General features: G+C 52.2%; 5 protein-coding genes across 5 annotated transcripts; 3 read left to right on the plus strand and 2 right to left on the minus strand.

Moving 5' to 3' along the window:
- Nucleotides 1-4395: 4395 nt before the first annotated feature.
- On the plus strand, nt 4396-5821 carry TGAM01_v200887 (hypothetical protein; the record flags this gene model as incomplete). The annotated part of the gene is made up of 2 exons (XM_018810834.1): nt 4396-4796; nt 4882-5821. The coding sequence occupies 2 exons, from the start codon at nt 4396-4398 to the stop codon at nt 5819-5821; spliced, it is 1341 nt and encodes a 446-aa protein (XP_018655951.1).
- Nucleotides 5822-7507: 1686 nt separating this feature from the next.
- TGAM01_v200888 (CAMK/CAMK1 protein kinase) lies at nt 7508-8865 on the minus strand (the record flags this gene model as incomplete). The annotated part of the gene is made up of 2 exons (XM_018810835.1): nt 7508-8584; nt 8689-8865. 2 exons carry the CDS (start codon nt 8863-8865, stop codon nt 7508-7510), a joined length of 1254 nt encoding a protein of 417 aa, XP_018655952.1.
- Nucleotides 8866-11443: 2578 nt separating this feature from the next.
- TGAM01_v200890 (hypothetical protein) lies at nt 11444-14324 on the plus strand (the record flags this gene model as incomplete). The annotated part of the gene is made up of 3 exons (XM_018810837.1): nt 11444-12716; nt 12807-12986; nt 13069-14324. 3 exons carry the CDS (start codon nt 11444-11446, stop codon nt 14322-14324), a joined length of 2709 nt encoding a protein of 902 aa, XP_018655954.1.
- Nucleotides 14325-14862: 538 nt separating this feature from the next.
- TGAM01_v200889 (hypothetical protein) lies at nt 14863-16852 on the minus strand (the record flags this gene model as incomplete). Its single annotated transcript, XM_018810838.2, has 2 exons — nt 14863-16226; nt 16444-16852. The coding sequence occupies 2 exons, from the start codon at nt 16850-16852 to the stop codon at nt 14863-14865; spliced, it is 1773 nt and encodes a 590-aa protein (XP_018655955.2).
- A 998-nt stretch (nt 16853-17850) lies between these two features.
- Nucleotides 17851-19526, plus strand: TGAM01_v200891 (serine hydroxymethyltransferase; the record flags this gene model as incomplete). The annotated part of the gene is made up of 4 exons (XM_018810839.2): nt 17851-17886; nt 17971-18021; nt 18102-18466; nt 18536-19526. 4 exons carry the CDS (start codon nt 17851-17853, stop codon nt 19524-19526), a joined length of 1443 nt encoding a protein of 480 aa, XP_018655956.2.
- Between the last annotated feature and the right edge of the window lie 150 nt (nt 19527-19676).

The following is a 19676-nucleotide window of genomic DNA, read 5'->3' on the forward strand; positions in this document are numbered from 1 at the left end:
GCAGATGCTGGGAGCTGCATGCCCGCCCGAGATTCCCGCGTTTCCAGCAGGGGTTGGTTTTTTTTTGTGAGAAAGCGCCAAAGAGGGTGGGCATGACATATTCATTGTTCCATGGACATGTGCTTCTGCAGCCGACCGGCTCTGAAGGGGAAAGCTCTGTGCGACTCAGCTTCTTTTTTGATCTTTGCATTGTTCCGCGAGCCGGATGCAGCGAGTCAAGTGGCCGGTTTGATACACGTATCTCGCTCTCAGTCTCGCATCATCGAGTGGACTAGGGGACCACGCGACCATGCGTAGTACAGAATGTATGTATGTAACTGTTCTTGTGCTTCTCCGGCCGGAGATAGAGGCGCATTGTCTGATAAGGGCAGCTGCCGGTTGGAAATCATGGGGATTGCGTTTTTTCTTTGTTCTATATTTACACACATACCGACACCAAAACCATGTTGATTTATGCTCCCGTTTCTTAAAACGCAGCTTGTATGCTGGAGTAGAAGAAGAAAAAGGCATAAAAAGTAGCTTGAAACGAAACGTGCACGAACACCTAGTCTGAAATCAAAATGCTTACAACACACCGCAGACCAGCACAAAGCGTGCGAACTTGTTTGTCTGAGACGGGTTTGCAGAATAAGATGGAACGAGGGCCGAGACCACTTAGTGCGGCCAAGCTTTTTTCTCACCTCGATGCTATTTGCAACATTCGCGGAGAAGAGTAGCGGTTACTGCGTTAGGCAATGGCTCGATGGGAGAGTAGTGCCGCTGCAACTCATCAGCAAGCGATAGCAGCTACATATGGATGCTATGTTTGTAATTCCGTTTCCTTGTGACCGATTTGTAACACTCGATCTTCTCCACCGTTATCAAGAACTTCATCCATGCCATGCATGATCGCTCGTGTGTGATCTTCTCTTTAGCCGTGTGCTCGAGATGCAGCATCTGGCGTGATGTGATTGTTGATAGCGGAGGTGCAGTGACGGTGTGCCGAAACCCGCATGTCCAACTCCACAGCACGCTCCGAGGTGATGATACGTCGGGCTGTGGCGGGACAGATGCGGCCGAAACCAGTCACTTGAGACGGTGTAAGAGACAAAGGGCATCGAGAAAGAAAATAGAAGCAGCGCATTACAAAGTACTACCCTCACGATTGATACCATCTCGTCCACTCATCTGCCTCTCCCTGAACGAAGCAATACGTGGCCGTGTTCCATATAAGCGCTCTGTAGCTGTGCGACCTTGTACTTGTAACTCCGCTAACGCTGCCGGAGAGCCGTTCTCGAGGAGGGGTCTAAAGCGTTTCTGGCCCCGTTTGAAACGGCCTGGTGGTTTTTTTGCCCTTCTCATCAAGCGCCTGGAGCTCTGCTAGACCAGACAGGGGTAATGTGAAGGCACGGCCAGACCAACCCATCGATCCTTATTTCACAGGCTTGGTACACGAATAAGCGCCCGGAATTGTCTGAGCCAGACAAGTACTTGGCCTGCTGTTCCACCTTGTCCTTGCACGAGCAATTATACTAGCAGTATTACGATGGGCAGCCTAGCGGCATCGCACCAAACTAATGTTTTAACTCTTAATTTTGCATCGTCGTCTAATTGCTCGGCAGGCAAAGTACAGTACCTTGCCTGATCGCATGTTTTCCGGACAGTTAATTGGGGCTACGGACTACGGGGCAAATGGGGGGACCGCCATGCCGAGGCGGCGGCACGCTCACCGCGAAGAAGAAAAAATTAGTGATGGAGTAACGGTAGCCATTGGACGATTAGAAGAGAGGAAAGCAGAAGAAAAAAAAGTGGCTGTCATGCGCTAGCTAAATGGTCGTTTCTTGGCGCTTTAACTGGATTCGAAGCATCGTCTTGGGAACGAACTGGCTGCATCGTCGGCAGCTGTGGCATCGTTCCATCGCCCATTGGCTTCCATCGCGTGACCGGGTTTTGCTTTCTCGTCGTTTTTCATTCTTGGTGTCTTCCTCTTTAGGGCTCGGCTCTTGTCCCATTGCAACGGCGTCATCGTCATGTTGCAGCCAATATGCACATGTCTACCGGCAGTTTACTTAATTTGCGCCGTGGCCTGGATCTCTACGAGCTAGACTAATTACCCAAGCTGTCAGCCTCCAGCAAGAAAGTATCCGAATCTTGCTGCTGCCGCCATTTCCTGCGAATTCTCTTGTCCATCCGCTCCTCAATGGGCAGATTTCGGTCGAGCTGAAGATCGGGGGACCCTGCACCGAAACGTCCGCCTTTCCTCTTTGATGCCGCAGCGATAACCCACAGCGCTTTATTTAACTCATCGGCATTTACCAACCTCCGGTAGCCCGACTGGGGACACACTATCATAGAGAAGGCCTTGTATCTGTCACGATGCCCCCAATTGCTTAGAGCTAGCAAATAAGATCGTGCTTGGGACAAAAAGAATAGAGCTGCAAGTACGCTGTCAGCAGCAACAGCCCTCTGTCAGTGATTCCATGAGGCTGATATTATTTATATGTCGACTGAAAGAAACTTTTGCCCCGATGGGATGAATGTCTTGTCCGCATCTACGCAAGTTGGCCCGATTCCTCAAAGAAGTCAAAAACGCTTTTTAGCGCAAGCCCTTTAATTACTGGCACCCACTAGTTTCTCGGTGATAGTAGCGTCGCGGCTCTTGTACTGATACCATAGTCGGTGTGTGAACAGAGTTGTAGAGCGGAGTTTTGTTACCGTTCAGTAGAAAACAAAAAGGGAAAATGCCCTCTATGGTACGCGTATCCTGACTCTTATACATAGGAGATGCCAAGTGGCTCTTGTTCAAGTTCACCGGAGCTCGTAAAATGGAAGAGCAGGAAAATAGAAAAAAAAACCCGTGAGATAGTCGGTACCGTCAACGCCGAGCATAATCTCAACGTCTTGGCCGGTAGCTGTACGCATTGATTGTGCGCATTTTTCTAATGCTCCCCCATGCCGGCATTCTCGGCGCGCAACGCCCAAAAGTCTGCGCACCCCACCGAGAGGCAGCCGCAGCCACTCATCGACCCTGTGCAATTTCACCATCAGGCGCCCAGGGCCAAGACCGCTAAGAGGTTCCAGGGATTGAGGGATTGGCAGCGGCCTTGCGCTTGTGCGAGGTGAGAATTTGGATGTGTTGTGAAATGGCTGGCCAACGGAGCAGCAGTTCTTCACACACACACGCGCGCTACGTACAGATACCTGCACGATGCGAGCTGATACGGGGCGTCAGCGCAGAGCCCCAGGTATCGCTACCTTACCTGCGCACAGGCACTGGCCGTGGAGGTACCGGTACTCGTGGGCCGCAGCTTCCGGGGCCACGTCCCCCAAATTAGCCCAGGCCCTGTGTGTCTAACGATAGCGCCTGAGCCCGACGCCATCTGCGCGCTGCTGTGCTTGTTCGTCGCTGAGCGAAAAGAGCCCGGGTGCCCGCTGAAGCGCGCTAAGGAGGGAGCGGCGCTGGGTTAGACGAGCGTCTTGCCTTCAGAAGAAAAGGCGGCGTGCGAAAGAAAAACCAGCAAAGAAGGGAGAAAAAAAAAAAAAAAGGCGCCAGTTCTTTCTGCGTACCACTGCCGTAGCCTGGCAGTCTTACTGCTCCGAGTTAGTGCTTGTACCGCTACCCGCGGCGCCTCGTGCAGATTTCGCTCTCCGCCCGGTACAAAGTGCCTTGGCCCAAGCCCGAGAATACAAGGTTCTTGCCGGGCTCCAGCGCCACACACACGCCCATCCGCACCGTCGGAGGTACCTTCAGCGCCAGCTGCACCTTGTCATCATTGCCCTGTCTTACCTCACCTCTGCTGCCACTTACGAACCAAGACCCTCTCGTGCTGCCTTTTGCTGAACCTTTACATACTAGACTTGTCCCCTCCTCCTCCGCTTGGCTTCATTCTCCTTTGTCCTCTCCTATCCCCAACGCCTCGCCGCTCGTCTCTTCCCTCGCCTTCCCCTCTGGCGCTCCTGGCCTTTCCCGCCCGCAGTGTTTGGAAGAACAACAGCCCGCCGCCGGTTCTGTTGCTTCGCAAGCCCCCTGCTGAGCCTCCGACTCCCGTCAGTTCGGCCTGTGGAACCTGCTGCTCGTCGTCCCTTCGACCCCGTCGCCGACGACTTTTTTTGACCAGCTCTGCACGTGCTCGTTGCATCTCTCATTCGATCACGCTCTTGCGCGGAATTTCTGGCTCTTTGGGATTGTCCTTGGGTATTATGAGGTAGCGTTTGGGACAATCTGCTGTATTCCTACCTTCCCGGGCTCGAGCCGACGAGCATCGACTCCTTTTTTGTCTCCACAACCGTCGCTTTTTTGCTACAAAGAATCGCGACAACTCCTCGCTTCGCATTTCTACGACGACGGGTTTTTTCGCTTTTATTTTCTTGAACATCTTTTTTGGGACAGATTGTAAAAAAAGAAAAAACTTCACGATGGATCTTGGATCGGGAAAGCCCAAGTTGCCGGCGCTCCTCACCGAGCATGTCAACTTGGCGTTCCTCAACCGTCTTCCCGCCCGCTACGCCCGCCGGCGCCCCCGGGCAAAGTCCAACACGACGCATCGCGGTGAGGACATCACGAGCCTGCAGACGTCCTTCAACTTCTGGGACGGCCTGCGAGACCTGCAGAAGCACCACTGGCGACTCTCCGACCTGCAATACGCCGTGCTCATTGGCTTGACGCTCTTTTCGCTCTGGATCGCTCCCCCGGCCGCGGCTTTGAAGCTGTTTGCCCTCATGGGCGCTACCTGGCTTCTCTGCATGCCTGCCACTCGCCAATTCTTCCTTCCGTCGCTGCCAATCTGGGTCTGGCTCGTTTACTTTTTCTGTAGTCGGTAAGTTTTTTTCTCATGACCCGCCATTGATGGTGGCCCTGGTGGTGAATCGGCTCGCTAATCGCATCTCATTTCCTCCCCTCAGATTTATTCCTACCGAGTATCGTCCTCACATCTGGGTCCGAATCCTGCCTGCTCTGGAAAACGTTCTCTATGGCGCGAACCTTTCCAACATTCTCTCGGCTCACAAGCATGCTATTCTCGACATTCTGGCTTGGCTTCCCTATGGCATCATGCATTTCGGAGCCCCTGCTGTGTGCTCTGCAATTATCTTCGTCTTCTCAGCTCCCGGCACCACTCCTGTCTTTGCTCGTGCTTTCGGCTGGATGAGCATCCTCGGCGTTTCCATTCAGCTCATCTTTCCCTGCACGCCGCCATGGTATGAGAATGAAAACGGCCTTGTTCCCGCCGCCTACGGCATGCATGGATCGCCCGCTGGATTGGCTCGTGTTGATGCCATTTTTGGCATCGATCTCTACACTACCAACTTCACCAATGCCCCTCTACCTTTTGGTGCTTTCCCCTCTCTCCACGCTGCCAACGCCGTTCTCGAGGCCTTGTTCATGAGCCACTGCTTCCCTCAGTTCAAATTCTTCTTTGCAGCTTACGCCGGCTGGGTTTGGTGGGCAACCATGTACCTGAGCCACCACTATGCCATCGATCTGGTGACTGGTGGTCTTATCGCTTCTGCGTTTTACTACTACTGCCGTGCTAGGTGGCTGCCCCAACGCCAGGCCGACAAGCTTACCCGATGGGAGTACGATTACGTCGAAGTCGGCGACCGCCACAAGGTCCAAGACGAGGAGACTGGCCGATACTTTAGCCTTGGATTCATCGACCACCATCGCTCCAACTCCAGCGACGGATGGACTGTCGCCAGCAGCTCCAGCAGCGGCACTCTTAGCCCTACTACTTCCGAAGCTTCTACTCCCGGAATCATGGATCTGACCGGCGACGGGCAGACTTGGGGTGGACATATCCCACCACGGGACGTTGATTTAAGCGAGGTTGTTATTTCGCGGTAATAATTTTCGAAATCCGATCCCGTCGGAAATTCGCTTTACTCGACGAATCAAATTTTCTCACTACTTCCATCTCTTTTATCTCTCAACTCGGCACCTAATACGACGGGATGTCTGAGCGTTACGAACCTGCTTATGATTCAATTCAAAATTCGTAATTAATATTTGGCAGCACAGCCTTTTTTTCTAAACATCTTTGGCATTCATCGGCACAGCGAAATGGCGCAATGTGGTGTTGGCTTTTTTTCTTTTCTTTATTCTTGGTGAAGGGGGGATCAAATCCGGTTTCGTTATTACCAAACCGGATACTGAATACTTAATACTGGAGGGATGGGAGTCTGGATTGGGGAAACACGGGAAAGAAAAGGATATTCTTATTTTCCACTCGAACCTGTCAAATGATTCGACTGCATATATTCGACAAAGGAAAGGGTACTACTACTTCAAATGATAGAGTACGTAATGTATACATACCAAGTGGATAATCCGTGCATGGTGGATGGATAGGATTGAGTACATGCACTGAACGCTCGCTAAGTGAGTCATGAGGATGAGATGGCCACTAACGAAAGCAATGAGCTGGAAGGGACGCATCCGTATTGATGATAATGGGTATGGCTTTCAGACATGAAGGAGGGGGCGGTCTTGGGAAAGAGTTTAACTAGGCCTATGGCGAAGAAGATACCAAAGATGCCGCTCGCTCAACCTTCTAAACAAAAGGTTCAAATAAACAAATGAATAAAAAAAAAGATGAAAGCCAAACTTACAGTTCTGAATGATGAATAATATGAGTGAAAAGAAATTAAGTAATATGAAGGATATCAAATGAGGTGAATGCTATCAAATGATATGAATGATGTCAAATGCTATGAGTGATATCTATTGCAATGAATAATACAAATGGAGGACAATGGAGCAATATGTGCGTCGATATCGGTCAATCATGAGTCTCAAACCATGGCGTGACAATTCGTAATGCTATACGCAAGCCTGTTTCAAGACACAGCATTTTCTCACTAGAAAGATACAGTCACGCAGTAGTTTCAGATACCTGTATGCAGTTTTGTTATATTTCCCATTTATTACTCAAAATTAGGCTTCGATTCCATTGCTACATATAGCTCATATATGTTTCCTTATTCCTTCTCCTCTCTCTCTCTCTCTCTCTCTCTCTCTCTCTCTCTCTCTCTCTCTCTCTCTCTCTTTTGTTTGTAGTTTCCACCACTCAGAGGCTACAGGCGTTGTACATAAAAGAAAGATTAAGAAAATCCATTATATTCTCATTACTTTGACAAATAATGATGAGAACCAAGTATAGTGTAAAGAAAGAAGAGGAAAGGAAAGGAAAGGAAAGGAAAGGAAAGGAAAGGAAAGGGAAGGGTAAAATGTTCAAACTCAATTTTTTTGTTGCAAGCATATGACGGAGGCAATAAGGAACATTCCAAAAACAGCGATATATCAAATCCATCACTTCGTTCTCTCGTAGTTGGGGGAAGCACAAAATAGAGAAGCTCTCTCCCCCCTCAAGTAGATTCTATGAGAAACATGGTTGGGTATCAAGTGGGCTGCCAGCGCCGGTGCACACATACTCATGTTCTCCCTTCTTTAGAGATTTACTCTCGCTCGCTACTTGTCGCTGGCATGCCGAAAAAGAAATGCGTGTTACCATACCTATACGGCAGAGGTAAGCTACCTGGCAGCCTCGGGGTTCCAGAGGCCCTTGCTTGTTTGTACGAGACGGTTGGCCATGTTGCCTGGTTGTAGTGCTGCAGGCACGTCAGACGCAGGAGTTGTGTTGCCCATGACTACATCGTCGGTTGGCCTGTTTGCGCTGGATTCGCTGTCATTGCCCTGGCTGGAGCCCATGGATATGGCACTATCATCTTTTCGAACGCCGTTGACGGGAGCAGGGACGTTGGGGCCAGCGCCGCGGTTGCGCGTAGGCTCTTGGGAACGAGCGCCGTCCATCATGAGATTTTGAGCCTCGCGCAGCTTGTTGATGGCGCGGACAGTATCGATGGCCGCGTGGAGCGTGCGCCGCGCGTTGAAGTTCTTCTTGATCGTGGGCAGCAAGTTCTCGCCGGCGCCGTCTGAAGGAGCGAGACCGGCGACAAAGGGGTGCTGAAGGGCCTCGTGGGCGGTGATGCGCTTGTCCTGGTCGATGGTGAGGCAGCGTCGGATAAAGTCCTTTGCGTCAGAGGAAACACCGCGCCAGTACTCGACCGGAGTGAAGCTGTAGTCAGCATTGAGAATGGCCTGCATCTCCTCAAAGTCGGAGTCTCGGTCGAAGGGAGTGTAGCCGCAGAGGAGGAAGTAGGTGATGACACCGATGGCCCACAGGTCAACGGGCTTACCATGGCCCGTCTTCTTAAAAATCTCGGGAGCCATGTAGCCCGGAGTACCACAGGTCGTGGTGAGTACATGAAACTGCTCCTCGTCCATGATGCGAGACAGGCCAAAGTCGGCGATGAGCAGGTCTGCATTGTCCTCGGGGGTGCGGAAGAGCAGGTTCTCGGGCTTCAAGTCACGGTGGACGATGCCATGGTCATGGAGGTATGCGACGGCGGAAAGGGTCGCCCGGATCAGGTCCGCCGCATCGGATTCGTAGTATGAGCCCTTTCTGCAGATGCGGTCAAACAGTTCGCCTCCGAGAGCCAGGTCTGTGACGAGGTAGAGGTTGTTCATTGTCTCGAAATAGTCGACCAGCGTCAGGATGTTCTGGTGGCCCATGGACACCTTTTTCAGGACGGCGATTTCATTTCGCACCTGTTCTCCCCTCCCAGATTAGAGTCAGCATGTATTCTTCACAAAGGCATAGCGACAGAGTTGTTTCTCGATGGACAACTGAAGAAAGGGAGTTTCTTGCGTACCATGTGTTCTCGCCCCGCCATCAGTCGCTTATTGATAACCTTGGCGGCATAGTAGCGCCCGGTATCGATATGGACGCATTCCTTGACGACCGAGTATGAGCCAGCTCCCAGAGTCTTTCCAACCTTGTATCTGCAAGGCTGGACCTGGGGCTGCTGCTGTGGCTGCTGGCGGCTCATCGTGGGCCGTCTTGGATGGCTGAAGAGCCCGTGGAAGCCCGGATGCTATGCGAGCGCGCGGCGTTGAAGAGACAAGAGGTTGAGAGCTGAGAAAGGTGGCGGAGGGCGTTCAGCTGTCAGCTGCGAAAAAAACGTGGCGGGTGTGCACGACACAAAGCTCTTGTATTGATGCGCCCAAGGAATAAAAAGAGAAAAAGAGCCGCTCAGAAATGATGGATTCTTGCGACTTTGGGTTGGAGGGAAGAGGATTTTGGGCATTTGCGAGCTGGTACGGCTTAAGGGGAGTTTATGGCGGTCTTCAAAACAGAAACCAGGTGGGGGAGGGGCCCAAAGGGGCATCCCAGCCTGGGAGGCTCGATCAGCCTATCATGCCCGAGATTCTGGGGGCTAGCAGAGGCAGCCGGGCCTGTATTTTTAGTGATAGAGGATTACTTTGCTGTGTATTACGGCACAGCACCTCATGTTTGCCGGTCTTTCTTTGCTTTTCGGCCTCTTTCTTTACGCAGTGGATGGTTGCAGGATGTTTCTAGAGAGCTTTATTTAGAAACGAAAGAACAAGCAAGAAAACGACACCAAGTAATGATACACAGCATGATACTGGTGATGGTGTTTGTTATTGTCCGGTGGTTTTAGCTGCAGATAGAGACGATCCCGCCAAGTGCCGGATAGGCAGCTTGGAGTATCGGATCCATGGATAGTAAGTGCCTTAGGTACCTATCCGATGTTCTCTTTACCTACTATTCATCACCTCCTTCTTTTTCACTCTAATCTATTGAGATGCATCTTTCTGTCGGTTTATTTGACAAATACTTGCACCTGTCTCTTCCTTTCCTCAATATGATCTACGCCGAGGCTCGAGTTTCAGAGCTAAGCGGCTGCAGAGAGAGAGGGTAAGCTTACATGGCAACTAGGAACGATGCCGTTCTCTCAAACAGCCAATGGCCAAGAAGGCCACTGCAGGGTTTAGCAGCATGCTGAGCCGATTGGCGGCTGCTATCTAAATAGGTAGCTTGTGGTGCCATTTGGGCTCAAGAATAATCGGGTGAAATGTGCAGACTGACGCAGTCTTCTCTACTGGGGTGGTCCCCTCCGCGATTGTTTTTTGGCACTATTGAATTTTTTGTCCTGGACTCGTGCCTCGTGAAATCGCTTCTCTCTGCTCAATGTCAGCTCACTGTTTTCGTTCGCCCCCAGTATGATGTATACATACACCTCCTGGAATTTCTTCTTCTTGTCAGAGCTTGTTTCGGCGGGAGTCATGTCGCGATAGATGCTCAGCACTTCATCTATAAGCTTCCGCCTGTTCTCATCGAGATTGGCAGACCTTGACCGGTGAGTCTGCGCTGCGAATGTGAGCGAGTCATTACCGGCAGTGTAATACTTTGAAGACCGGACTGCGGGATGGAGAAATTTAGGAAGAACACCAAGTAGCTCGTTCACGGGGTATATTGTTATTGCCTTGGTCTCAGTTCTTTAACCGGCTGATGTTAGCCATGGTTGGCCCCGTCAGAAAGATCAAGAGTTCCCATACTTGTTGACATGCTGGCCTCCAGGGCCGCTGGATCTTGCGTATGTTGTGCTACCTTTGGGCAGCTGTGATGCATCAAACGAGTTATACCACAGCCGCGCCTCGGCCAAGGCATCCTGGTCCAATCGAGCGTCAAATGCTTCGTAGCGTTTGAATCTTATCGACTGAGATAGCAGAGGCCTCGGCTGCCTTGGCGCGGCTGCTGATAGCACTGCTCTTCTTCGCAGATAAGACAGTAGCATGGCGTGGAGAGAGGTATGCCAGTAGCGATTTCTGGTATGCACTCGCAATATTATCCCTTGTCTTCGCTATACAAGCCGCATGTTGGCCCGAGCATGCTCCAACAAAAAAGCTTTGCCCCCTTCACCGAAGCCTTTTCTCATTCGCCGGCAAAATGAGAACAAGGTGGTAGATAATGGTGGTATGGAATACAGGTCGTTATAGGCCCAGGCCTGCTGAGCGTCCCTAAATTAGCGGGCTGGTTGCCTTACCGAGTTTTCCTTGAGCCCCGCGCCGAGTCCTGCCGCGGCCCAAATGGGATTAGCCCCCTGACAGAATTTGAGGCGGCTTCCGTCTGCCTCGAGCTCGCCAGCCTTTCTGCCTCTTCTTTGCTCTTCCAACCAACACTCCCAGCGCCGTCTGCTCTCAACCTCGAAATCTCTTTTCAACGTAGCCCAACCACAGAGCAACACGCCACGGCGCATCTTCCACGAGCTACAGCTCGGCTGTGCTGCCTGTTCCGTCATCAAGGCAACTGCACTTGTCTCGTAGCAGGGCCTAGCTTTTCGTGTCGCGAGCGCCATCGTCCACCTATCTGCGTCCCTATACTACTGCCACCACTACTACTACCTATTACTTGCAGCATCAAAGCATCCTTGCGCGCCCACTACAGACAGCCCCACATCGAACCATCCTCGACAACAGCTTATAATAATCCCTCTCTCGCCTCAACCGCCGACGGCAACAGGTACTCCATAGTAGCCTCTCTGCGCGGATGCTACCGCCCAGTCTCTACCCCTTAGATCTTCTTTAGCCCGCCAGCCCAGCTTCATGCCAGAGCCAGAGCCTGAGCTCGAAGCAGCTCTGCAGGCGACAGCCAATCTCTCTCCCGTCTCTCCCTCGCCCGTCCACACGGCCGCGTCTCTCGTGGTGCCAGCGCTCCAGCAGACCGTCGATACCATCGACGCCATGGTTGCTGCCACTGCCGCTCTCCCCAACGGGGTCGCTGACGCCCCTGTTGTCGACCCTTCCCTCGCGACTGCTGGTGAACCCGACGATGTTGTAGATGATGACAGCTTCAGCGACGCTTACGGCGAAGACACGGAGGAAATGGCTGTAGAGCCCCCTCAGCAGGAGATGCCCGACAACAACGACGACTACGCAAAGACGTTTGACTCTCCTATCGGTCCTGAGGAAGGGGAAGAAGACCAGGAACCCGAGCATGTATCATCAGTACCGCGAGAATCCAACGAGAATCCATCACTTTTATCCGATCACTTGACTAGTCGCCCATCAGACGTCTCTCATGTCGCTGCTGATTCATCCGCATCTGCCCCAGGTGCTCAGAACCCATCTGTCTCTCTTCTACAGCCCGAGGCTGTCCCTGAGCCTGCCAGCGCAGCTCCATCTCAGCCTGGCGATGCGCAAGCGGCTTCCATCCCGCCAGTGGTCCAGCCCACGCTGCCCGGAGCTGACCCCAGCAAGCAAGAATCCGAAAACTCTTCATCTGTTGACATCCAACAACTTGTGGCTGACCTCACTGCTGCCCATCCCGCTGAACCCAAACCCGGAAACCCTGACCCAACGCCAGCTTCTGCGTCGCCGGCCAATGTCCCGGCGGCTTCATCCAACCCCTTTTCCCCTACTTCTTCTGCCCCTTCCTCCAACACCACCACCACTGCTACCACTACCACCGCTCTGCCACTGTCTTCCTCTCTCCCACCGCGTCCTCCGCAGCCTCAGGTCGCTCCCCAATCGTATGCTTCTCAGCACCATCCTGCCGGAACCAATTCCAATGTCTCAGGAAATGCCGGGGTGCCACCCGCGCCGGGACAACCCTCTAGTTTTGCTATTGCCGGTGCCCCTGGAACCTCGACTGAAGCTCTAGGGACTCTTCCACCCCCTCCTGCCACAGCTATGAATCCCTCAGCTGCTGCCGCGTCCATAAACCCTTCCTATGCTTCTAATCCGCCCGGGTATCCTGTTGACCGAGCCCATGAAGCCGAATATCAGCACCAGTGGGACCAGTTCATGGCCGATGAGCGACAGTACATGTCGGAGGCTAAGTGGGATAGATTCCCCGAAGGCTCACGCATTTTCATTGGTTAGTGGCTTTGCCTTAGACCTTATATTCCAGCTCCCCTAGTTTATATGGTGCATGCGTGCTAATGTGATTTTTCTCTCCTTGCCGTAGGGAATCTCTCTAGCGATAAAGTGTCTAAGCGTGATGTTTTCGACATCTTCCACAGATTTGGCAGACTGGCCCAGATTTCCCTCAAGTCGGCATATGGCTTTGTGCAGTACCACACAGTCGAGGAAGGCCATAGTGCTCTGGAGAACCTTCAGGGCATGGAGGTGAAAGGACGCCGCATCCGTAAGTCACTTCTCTAAAATTTGTCAACATTCAACATTCGCCTCATGTTCTTGAAGTTGAGATCAGTGCTGACAATCTGTAGATTTGGAAATCTCTCGCCTTCAAGATAAATCTAAGAAGGAGAGAAACCGCAGTCCTGAGCGAGCTCGTGGCGGCCGTGGCGAAGGCGGTCGTAGGGGAGAAAAGTATCGCGACGATAACCGATCCGCACGCAACCAGTCGCCTCGTCGTAATGACTATTATGGCCGAAACGATAGAAACGACCGAAATGATAGAGCCGACAGGGTCGACAGGACTGATAGCTACAGCGGCCGAGATCGAGGCTACCATGATTCAGGCAGAGGCCGCGGCCGCTCACGATCTCCAGGTGGATACGGTAGAAACGAAAAGGACTCCTATCGCAGGAGAAGCCCCAGTCCCTATGGCAGACAGCGACATGAACCAGAGCTTGATCTACCTCGTAGGTATGGCGCGGATGTTCCCGACGTGCAAATCGTCATGCAACCAGATGTCAGCCCAGACTTTGGCACTTGGGTTGAAGGCGCCTTCAAGGCCAAAGGATTGAGAACCAACGTCATGTACCTTCACCCGCGGTTTCCAAAGGACCAAGTCATCCAACGACAGGCTGCTGAAGGTGTACACGGAGTTGTAGACCTGGATCTTCGCGCTCAGAGCACAGCCAAAATTCCAGTTCACTCGTTTGACCGATCTAGAGGCATCCACAATGTTCGCTTCGAGCAATATGTCGACCTGGAGCCAAGCACGGCAGCAGAAGTCATATTGCGCGCAAAGGCCTCTGGCAATGCTAGCTATGGCCAGCCATACGGCGGTGCCGGTGGATATCCCATGCAGTACGCTGCACAAGCCCCGCAACCTCCTCATGTCGCTGCATATCCTGGCATGCCGCAACCCGGTTCGTATCCACCGCAACCCGCACCAGCTGCACCAGCTGCACCATCTATGCCGTCTGCCGCCGACATCGCGAATCTCATAGGGCAGGTTGATAATAATACGCTGCAAAGACTTCTATCGACCATCCAGGCGGGGTCTCCGGGAGCCATGCCTGGCGGTCTTATACACGGCGGCACCAAGTCTGCAATGCCAGCCGCTAATGCACCACAAGTTGATATCCAAGCAATATTAGGGTCTCTCAACGGCGGTGCAGCGGCACCACTTCCGCCTCCACCACATCAACAACACCATGGAGCTCACCCTCAGATGCAGTACGGCGGCCCGTACGGCGGTCAGCCTGCGGTTGTTACGCAACCAGCAGGCACAGGCGATGCAGCGGCCCAGGTGCAGAATATCATGGCTCAGTTGGCTCGTTACCGGCAGTGATGAGCCTCTGGCTTTCTTTTTTCTTTTTTTTTTGCTTTCTTTCTTTCTTTCTTTTCTTCTTAAATTTTTTGCTTTTGCTGCGGCTTCCTCCCTTGGAATTCTGGAGATAGAAGCTGCGTGAATGATTCTTGATGATTGCGTAATTTGCAAATTCTGATACCACATGGAGGCCTAGCACAGTTGCTTTTTTTCCAATGACGATGGCATTGTGGAGTTTTGAGAAAAGCGTCCGAAACAGATAGATATACACTGCTGGAGACTGGGCTCGGCATGCCTTATTGGAATTGCCAGCACTTTCATCTACTGACTTGCTTCTGTTTACCAGAACCAAGGTATGATGGCCTCGTAGAGGGGTTTAACGACCAATATGTGAAGAGGTATGAAATACCTAGAAATAAAAACTGTCAAACCCCAATTTATTTTCTGTGCAATGTAAATAATTGTTCAGTTACCTTGATACTTGTTGCTTGTTCTCTATGTTCAATAGATCCGTCTATATCTATATACACACCAACCGCACCTTAATAGAACAACGTTGCTACCATCCAAAACTCTCATTATGCCACCATATTTCGCGGCCTTTTCTCGCCCACGGCCCTATCCGCCGCCGTACTTCTCTGCTCATTTCTTCTGGGCCGCAGACTAGAATAGCAACTTTTTCGTCTACGCTGTGGCGAAATACATCGTCTACAAGCTTTTGAATGTTGGGACGCCTGCTGTTGTGGCTACTTGCAGCAGAACGCTGCTGGCGCGATGATGCTCGACTCATGTTTCCGAGCTCAATGAACCCATCGTGACCATGGTCATCGTTGTGGAAGACATTGATATTCTCCGTGAGATAGAGATGAACATTATCATCGTCAAGGAGAGATTTCTCAAAGCCGTTTTCAGTCGATGCCCACGTGGCATCGCCAGCCGAGCGGATGGCCCAGATGAACTGGGCGTGAGCTAATGGCAGCTCTCGCTGGAGAGCGTGATAGAGTGGAATTACAAAGGTTGCTCCCACGCCGCCGGCTATTAGGAGGATGCGGGAGGCGCCCCAAGTGAGAAGATGTTGAAAGTGCTTCCCTACAGCACCATGCGGTCCCTCTATGGCGAGTGTGATTTTGTTGTCGCCCTCGGAGGAGAGGGACGAAGCCGAGGAGGCAAATTGTGAGAGGATATTCGTCATGGGGCCGGATCGCTTTCTCGCGACTAGTGTAATGCTTTGGCTGTCTTCGCTGGCGGAAGCAACCGTAAAGGGATTGAAGAGCATGTCGAAGAGGAACGATTGAGAGGCTGGATAGTTTGCATTCCTTCCTTTAGGGGGCAGACTGAGATATATGTGAGAGCCTGGTCGGGAGCGGAATTCTTCAATCTTCTGAGAGGGCATGGGAGCGGAGATTTTGATGAGACTTGTTCCTGGGATTGCCTCAAATGTTGACGCCGTATATGTCATGCCCGCTCTTCGAACCGCAAGGTCCACAAGGAATACAACGATGCTCTCGGCAGCGTACAGGCGGGCAGAGTGAGCGTGGAAAAACAGCAGCACGGGAGCAAGCAGCGCAGCGCCCAGATGAGTGATAAAGAAGATGCGATACGAGTACCTCCTCACGCGGCGCATGGCGGTGGCCATCAGGCCGTCAAAGCCAAGCATGGCCACCACTCCGCAGAAGACGACGGGGGCGAAGAAGCGCTTGAACCAGATGCCGGACAGGATGAAGAAGATGTTGTACAAGACGACGTGGATGATGACGAGGGTGTAGATGACGCGGCCGAGGACGCGGTGGTAGCGGTTGATGTGCTCGTGGGAGGAGCTGAAGGCGTAGGCGTAGGGGTTGAGGGCTTTGAGGGCGAGGAGGTACTGGATGGGTAGTTGGGAGATGGCGATGCTGCCGAAGCGTTTGGTAAAGTGGAGGTAGTCTGTTGTTTGAGTTAGTTATGGTTGTATGAATGAGATTGAGTGAGATTGAAGTTTCAGAGGAGAGTTAAATGTAGTTGATACGAACAGGTATGTGAGATTGAGATGAGACTCATAGTCAGAGTATATGAGTGGGGATATGAGATGTAGACAGAGAGAGAAAGAACACAAAAGTTATAGAAGTCACGTTATAAGATGGGATTAAGAAACAAAACTGACCATTTCCGGTCCCCAAAACGCAAAGTATGAGCAACCAGCCCATCCACCCCAGCCCCAGCAGCCACTCATCTCGCTGCCCCCAACTTACACCCAAGAAGACAACATCGTCTCCAAACCACCACCGCACGGCCCTCCCTCGTGCTGCCAACGTGCCGAGCGCACTATTGTGCTGAGCCTTCAGAGTAGGCGTCCCAGGAACATGGGCATACTGGCCACGATCGTCATCATCATCATAACCGCCTAGACGGCGTATGGGTCGCGCAGCTCGCTGAATGAGACGGAGGGCGATGAAGATCACAGCCGGGGCCAGGGCTGAGTAATGGGCTACGCTGGCATAATAGTCGATGGTGTGGCGGCGAAGGAGGACTTCTTCCTGGGAGAGCGTCAAGAAGTGGTATGGCCAGCCCATTGTGAACCCTTTTGGGGGAGGGAGAGAGTTTGTGATATTACGCGGCACGATCAATACCGGCTATTATAGACTTACCTAGATACCAGGTATGTGTGTTATCGTGTTAATATACATGTTACAGGGCTTGATTGGTATGGAGGATGCGCCACAGGTGACGGCGTGTGGCTGCAGAACTGAGCCACAGTGGGTTCCTAGTTTGCTCTTTTGAGATGACGCAAACTCGTTGCTTGGTGGGAGATAGTATTGGTTTTATACTAGACTGTAACTCTATGGGCGCTGCCATCTAAGGAGACGTGCCTGAGTACTAGGTAGGCAAGAATTAATATATTTGTATCTCCTGGCTTTGAAACTACTAGAGACTTTGTGATTGTCTCTATACCAGAGACTTGCAGAGACTTGTCTGAATCCTGGCATCAATCAAGTGCCTTGCACCTACTCTACAGCAAGAGGCAAAAATTTTCAGCGTCAGTTGTAACCTCACTATGCCCATCTAGTACTATTCATCATGCTAGTCTTATAGCAACCACCCGTTATCGCTAAGGCGGGTTCAGCATTGAGATATTAATTGCCTCGTAGGACAGACTGACAGAAAAAAAAGGCGCCAAAAAAACTCGCGACAAATGAGAATGACAGCAGCTTTTGCCAGGTACACCGAATAGCTGGTGCATTTACAGTGGAGCGCCGTGTCCTCTCAGCAGCTGTCAAGCGCTATAACGGCGCCGGGATGGACACGGCTCTCGCTGATTCGCACAGGCGCCCCACGGCCTGACTCCCCGCTATCCGATCTCGCCGCATGTGCTTCTGCTATCTATACAGAGCGCCACGGAAAATTTTAGTTGGCGCATATTTTTCTTCTTCTCGAGTCAGCTTCCTTTCTTCATCTTATTTCTTCTCCTCCTTCTTCTTCATCTTCCCTCTGAAGGAATCAATCACTTGGTCAACTTGCCCTCTTGGCCTCTACTTCACAAATCGACTCTCATCCCAAAATCGATTCCACCATGTCTACCTACGCTTTGTCGACCAGCCACAAGGAGGTTCGTTTATTCGGCGACTTTTGCTATTGAGAGGCTCAATGTCGTGTGAAGTCAATCAAAATACTAATTCGACTTGCTTGATAGATGCTTGAGAAGTCTCTTCTCGAGTCTGACCCCGAGGTCGCCTCCATCATGGTACGTTCTCTGCCACTTTGATACCCCACCATAAACTTGCGCTCTCGAGCTTGAAGCATTGGCTAACAAAAAGCGTGCAGAAAGATGAGGTCCAGCGTCAGCGCGAGTCCATTGTTCTCATCGCCTCCGAGAACATCACCTCCCGTGCCGTCTTCGATGCCCTAGGCTCTCCCATGTCCAACAAGTACTCCGAGGGCTACCCCGGTGCTCGTTACTATGGCGGCAACCAGCACATTGACCAGATCGAGCTGCTCTGCCAGCGCCGTGCTCTTGATGCCTTCCACCTCGACCACGAGAAGTGGGGTGTCAACGTCCAGTGCCTCAGTGGCAGCCCTGCCAACCTGCAGGTCTACCAGGCCATCATGCCTCCCCACGGCCGTCTCATGGGCCTCGATCTGCCCCACGGTGGCCACTTGAGCCACGGCTACCAGACTCCCCAGCGAAAGTAAGCTATAGACGAATCCTTCCATGACGTAGCTCGGTGATTGATTTTTCGTTAACAACGTGCTGTTAGGATCTCTGCTGTCTCTACCTACTTCGAGACCATGCCCTACCGTGTTAACCTCGAGACTGGTATCATCGACTACGACCAGCTCCAGCAGAACGCTATCCTGTACCGCCCCAAGGTTCTTGTTGCCGGTACCTCCGCCTACTGCCGTCTGATCGACTACGAGCGCATGCGCAAGATTGCTGACTCCGTCGGTGCCTACTTGGTTGTCGATATGGCTCACATCTCTGGTCTCATCGCCGCTGAGACTATTCCTTCCCCCTTCCTGTGGGCTGATATCGTCACCACCACCACCCACAAGTCCCTCCGTGGTCCTCGTGGCGCCATGATCTTCTTCCGCAAGGGCGTCCGCTCTGTTGACGCCAAGACTGGCAAGGAGACCCTCTACAACCTTGAGGACCCCATCAACTTCTCCGTCTTCCCTGGTCACCAGGGTGGTCCTCACAACCACACCATCACCGCTCTGGCTGTTGCCCTCAAGCAGGCTCAGACCCCCGAGTTCAAGGCTTACCAGGAGAAGGTTGTCTCCAACGCCAAGACCCTCGAGGTCAAGTTCAAGGAGCTCGGCCACAAGCTCGTTGCTGACGGCACCGACAGCCACATGGTCCTCCTCGACCTTCGTCAGTTCAACCTCGATGGTGCCCGTGTTGAGGCTGTCCTTGAGCAGATCAACATTGCCTGCAACAAGAATGCCATTCCCGGAGACAAGAGCGCTCTGACTCCTTGCGGTATCCGAATTGGTACCCCTGCCATGACCAGCCGTGGTTTCGGAGAGAAGGACTTTGAGCGCGTCGTCGAGTACATTGACCAGGCCATCAAGATCTGCGTTGAGACCCAGGCTGCTCTGCCCAAGGGTGCCAACAGACTCAAGGACTTCAAGACCGAGGTTGCCAGCGGCAAGATTGCTAAGATCAACGACCTCCAGAAGGAGATTGCTGCTTGGACTAGCACCTTCCCTCTCCCCGTTGAGGGCTGGCGCCTGGATGCTGGCATCTAAGTGCAAGATGCTGGTGACTAAGGCCATTTCTTTTTTATTTAAACCGTTGAGCATGAAATCAAACAGATACCAAAAGAATTGAAAATGGAGAACCAAAAAAATTCGAGTCCACCTCAAGCATTTAACATGAGATGAGACGGAAGCCATAAA

The sequence above is a fragment of the Trichoderma gamsii genome (assembly GCF_001481775.2).
Source record: "Trichoderma gamsii strain T6085 chromosome Unknown Scaffold_2.2, whole genome shotgun sequence".
Taxonomy (NCBI): domain Eukaryota; kingdom Fungi; phylum Ascomycota; class Sordariomycetes; order Hypocreales; family Hypocreaceae; genus Trichoderma; species Trichoderma gamsii.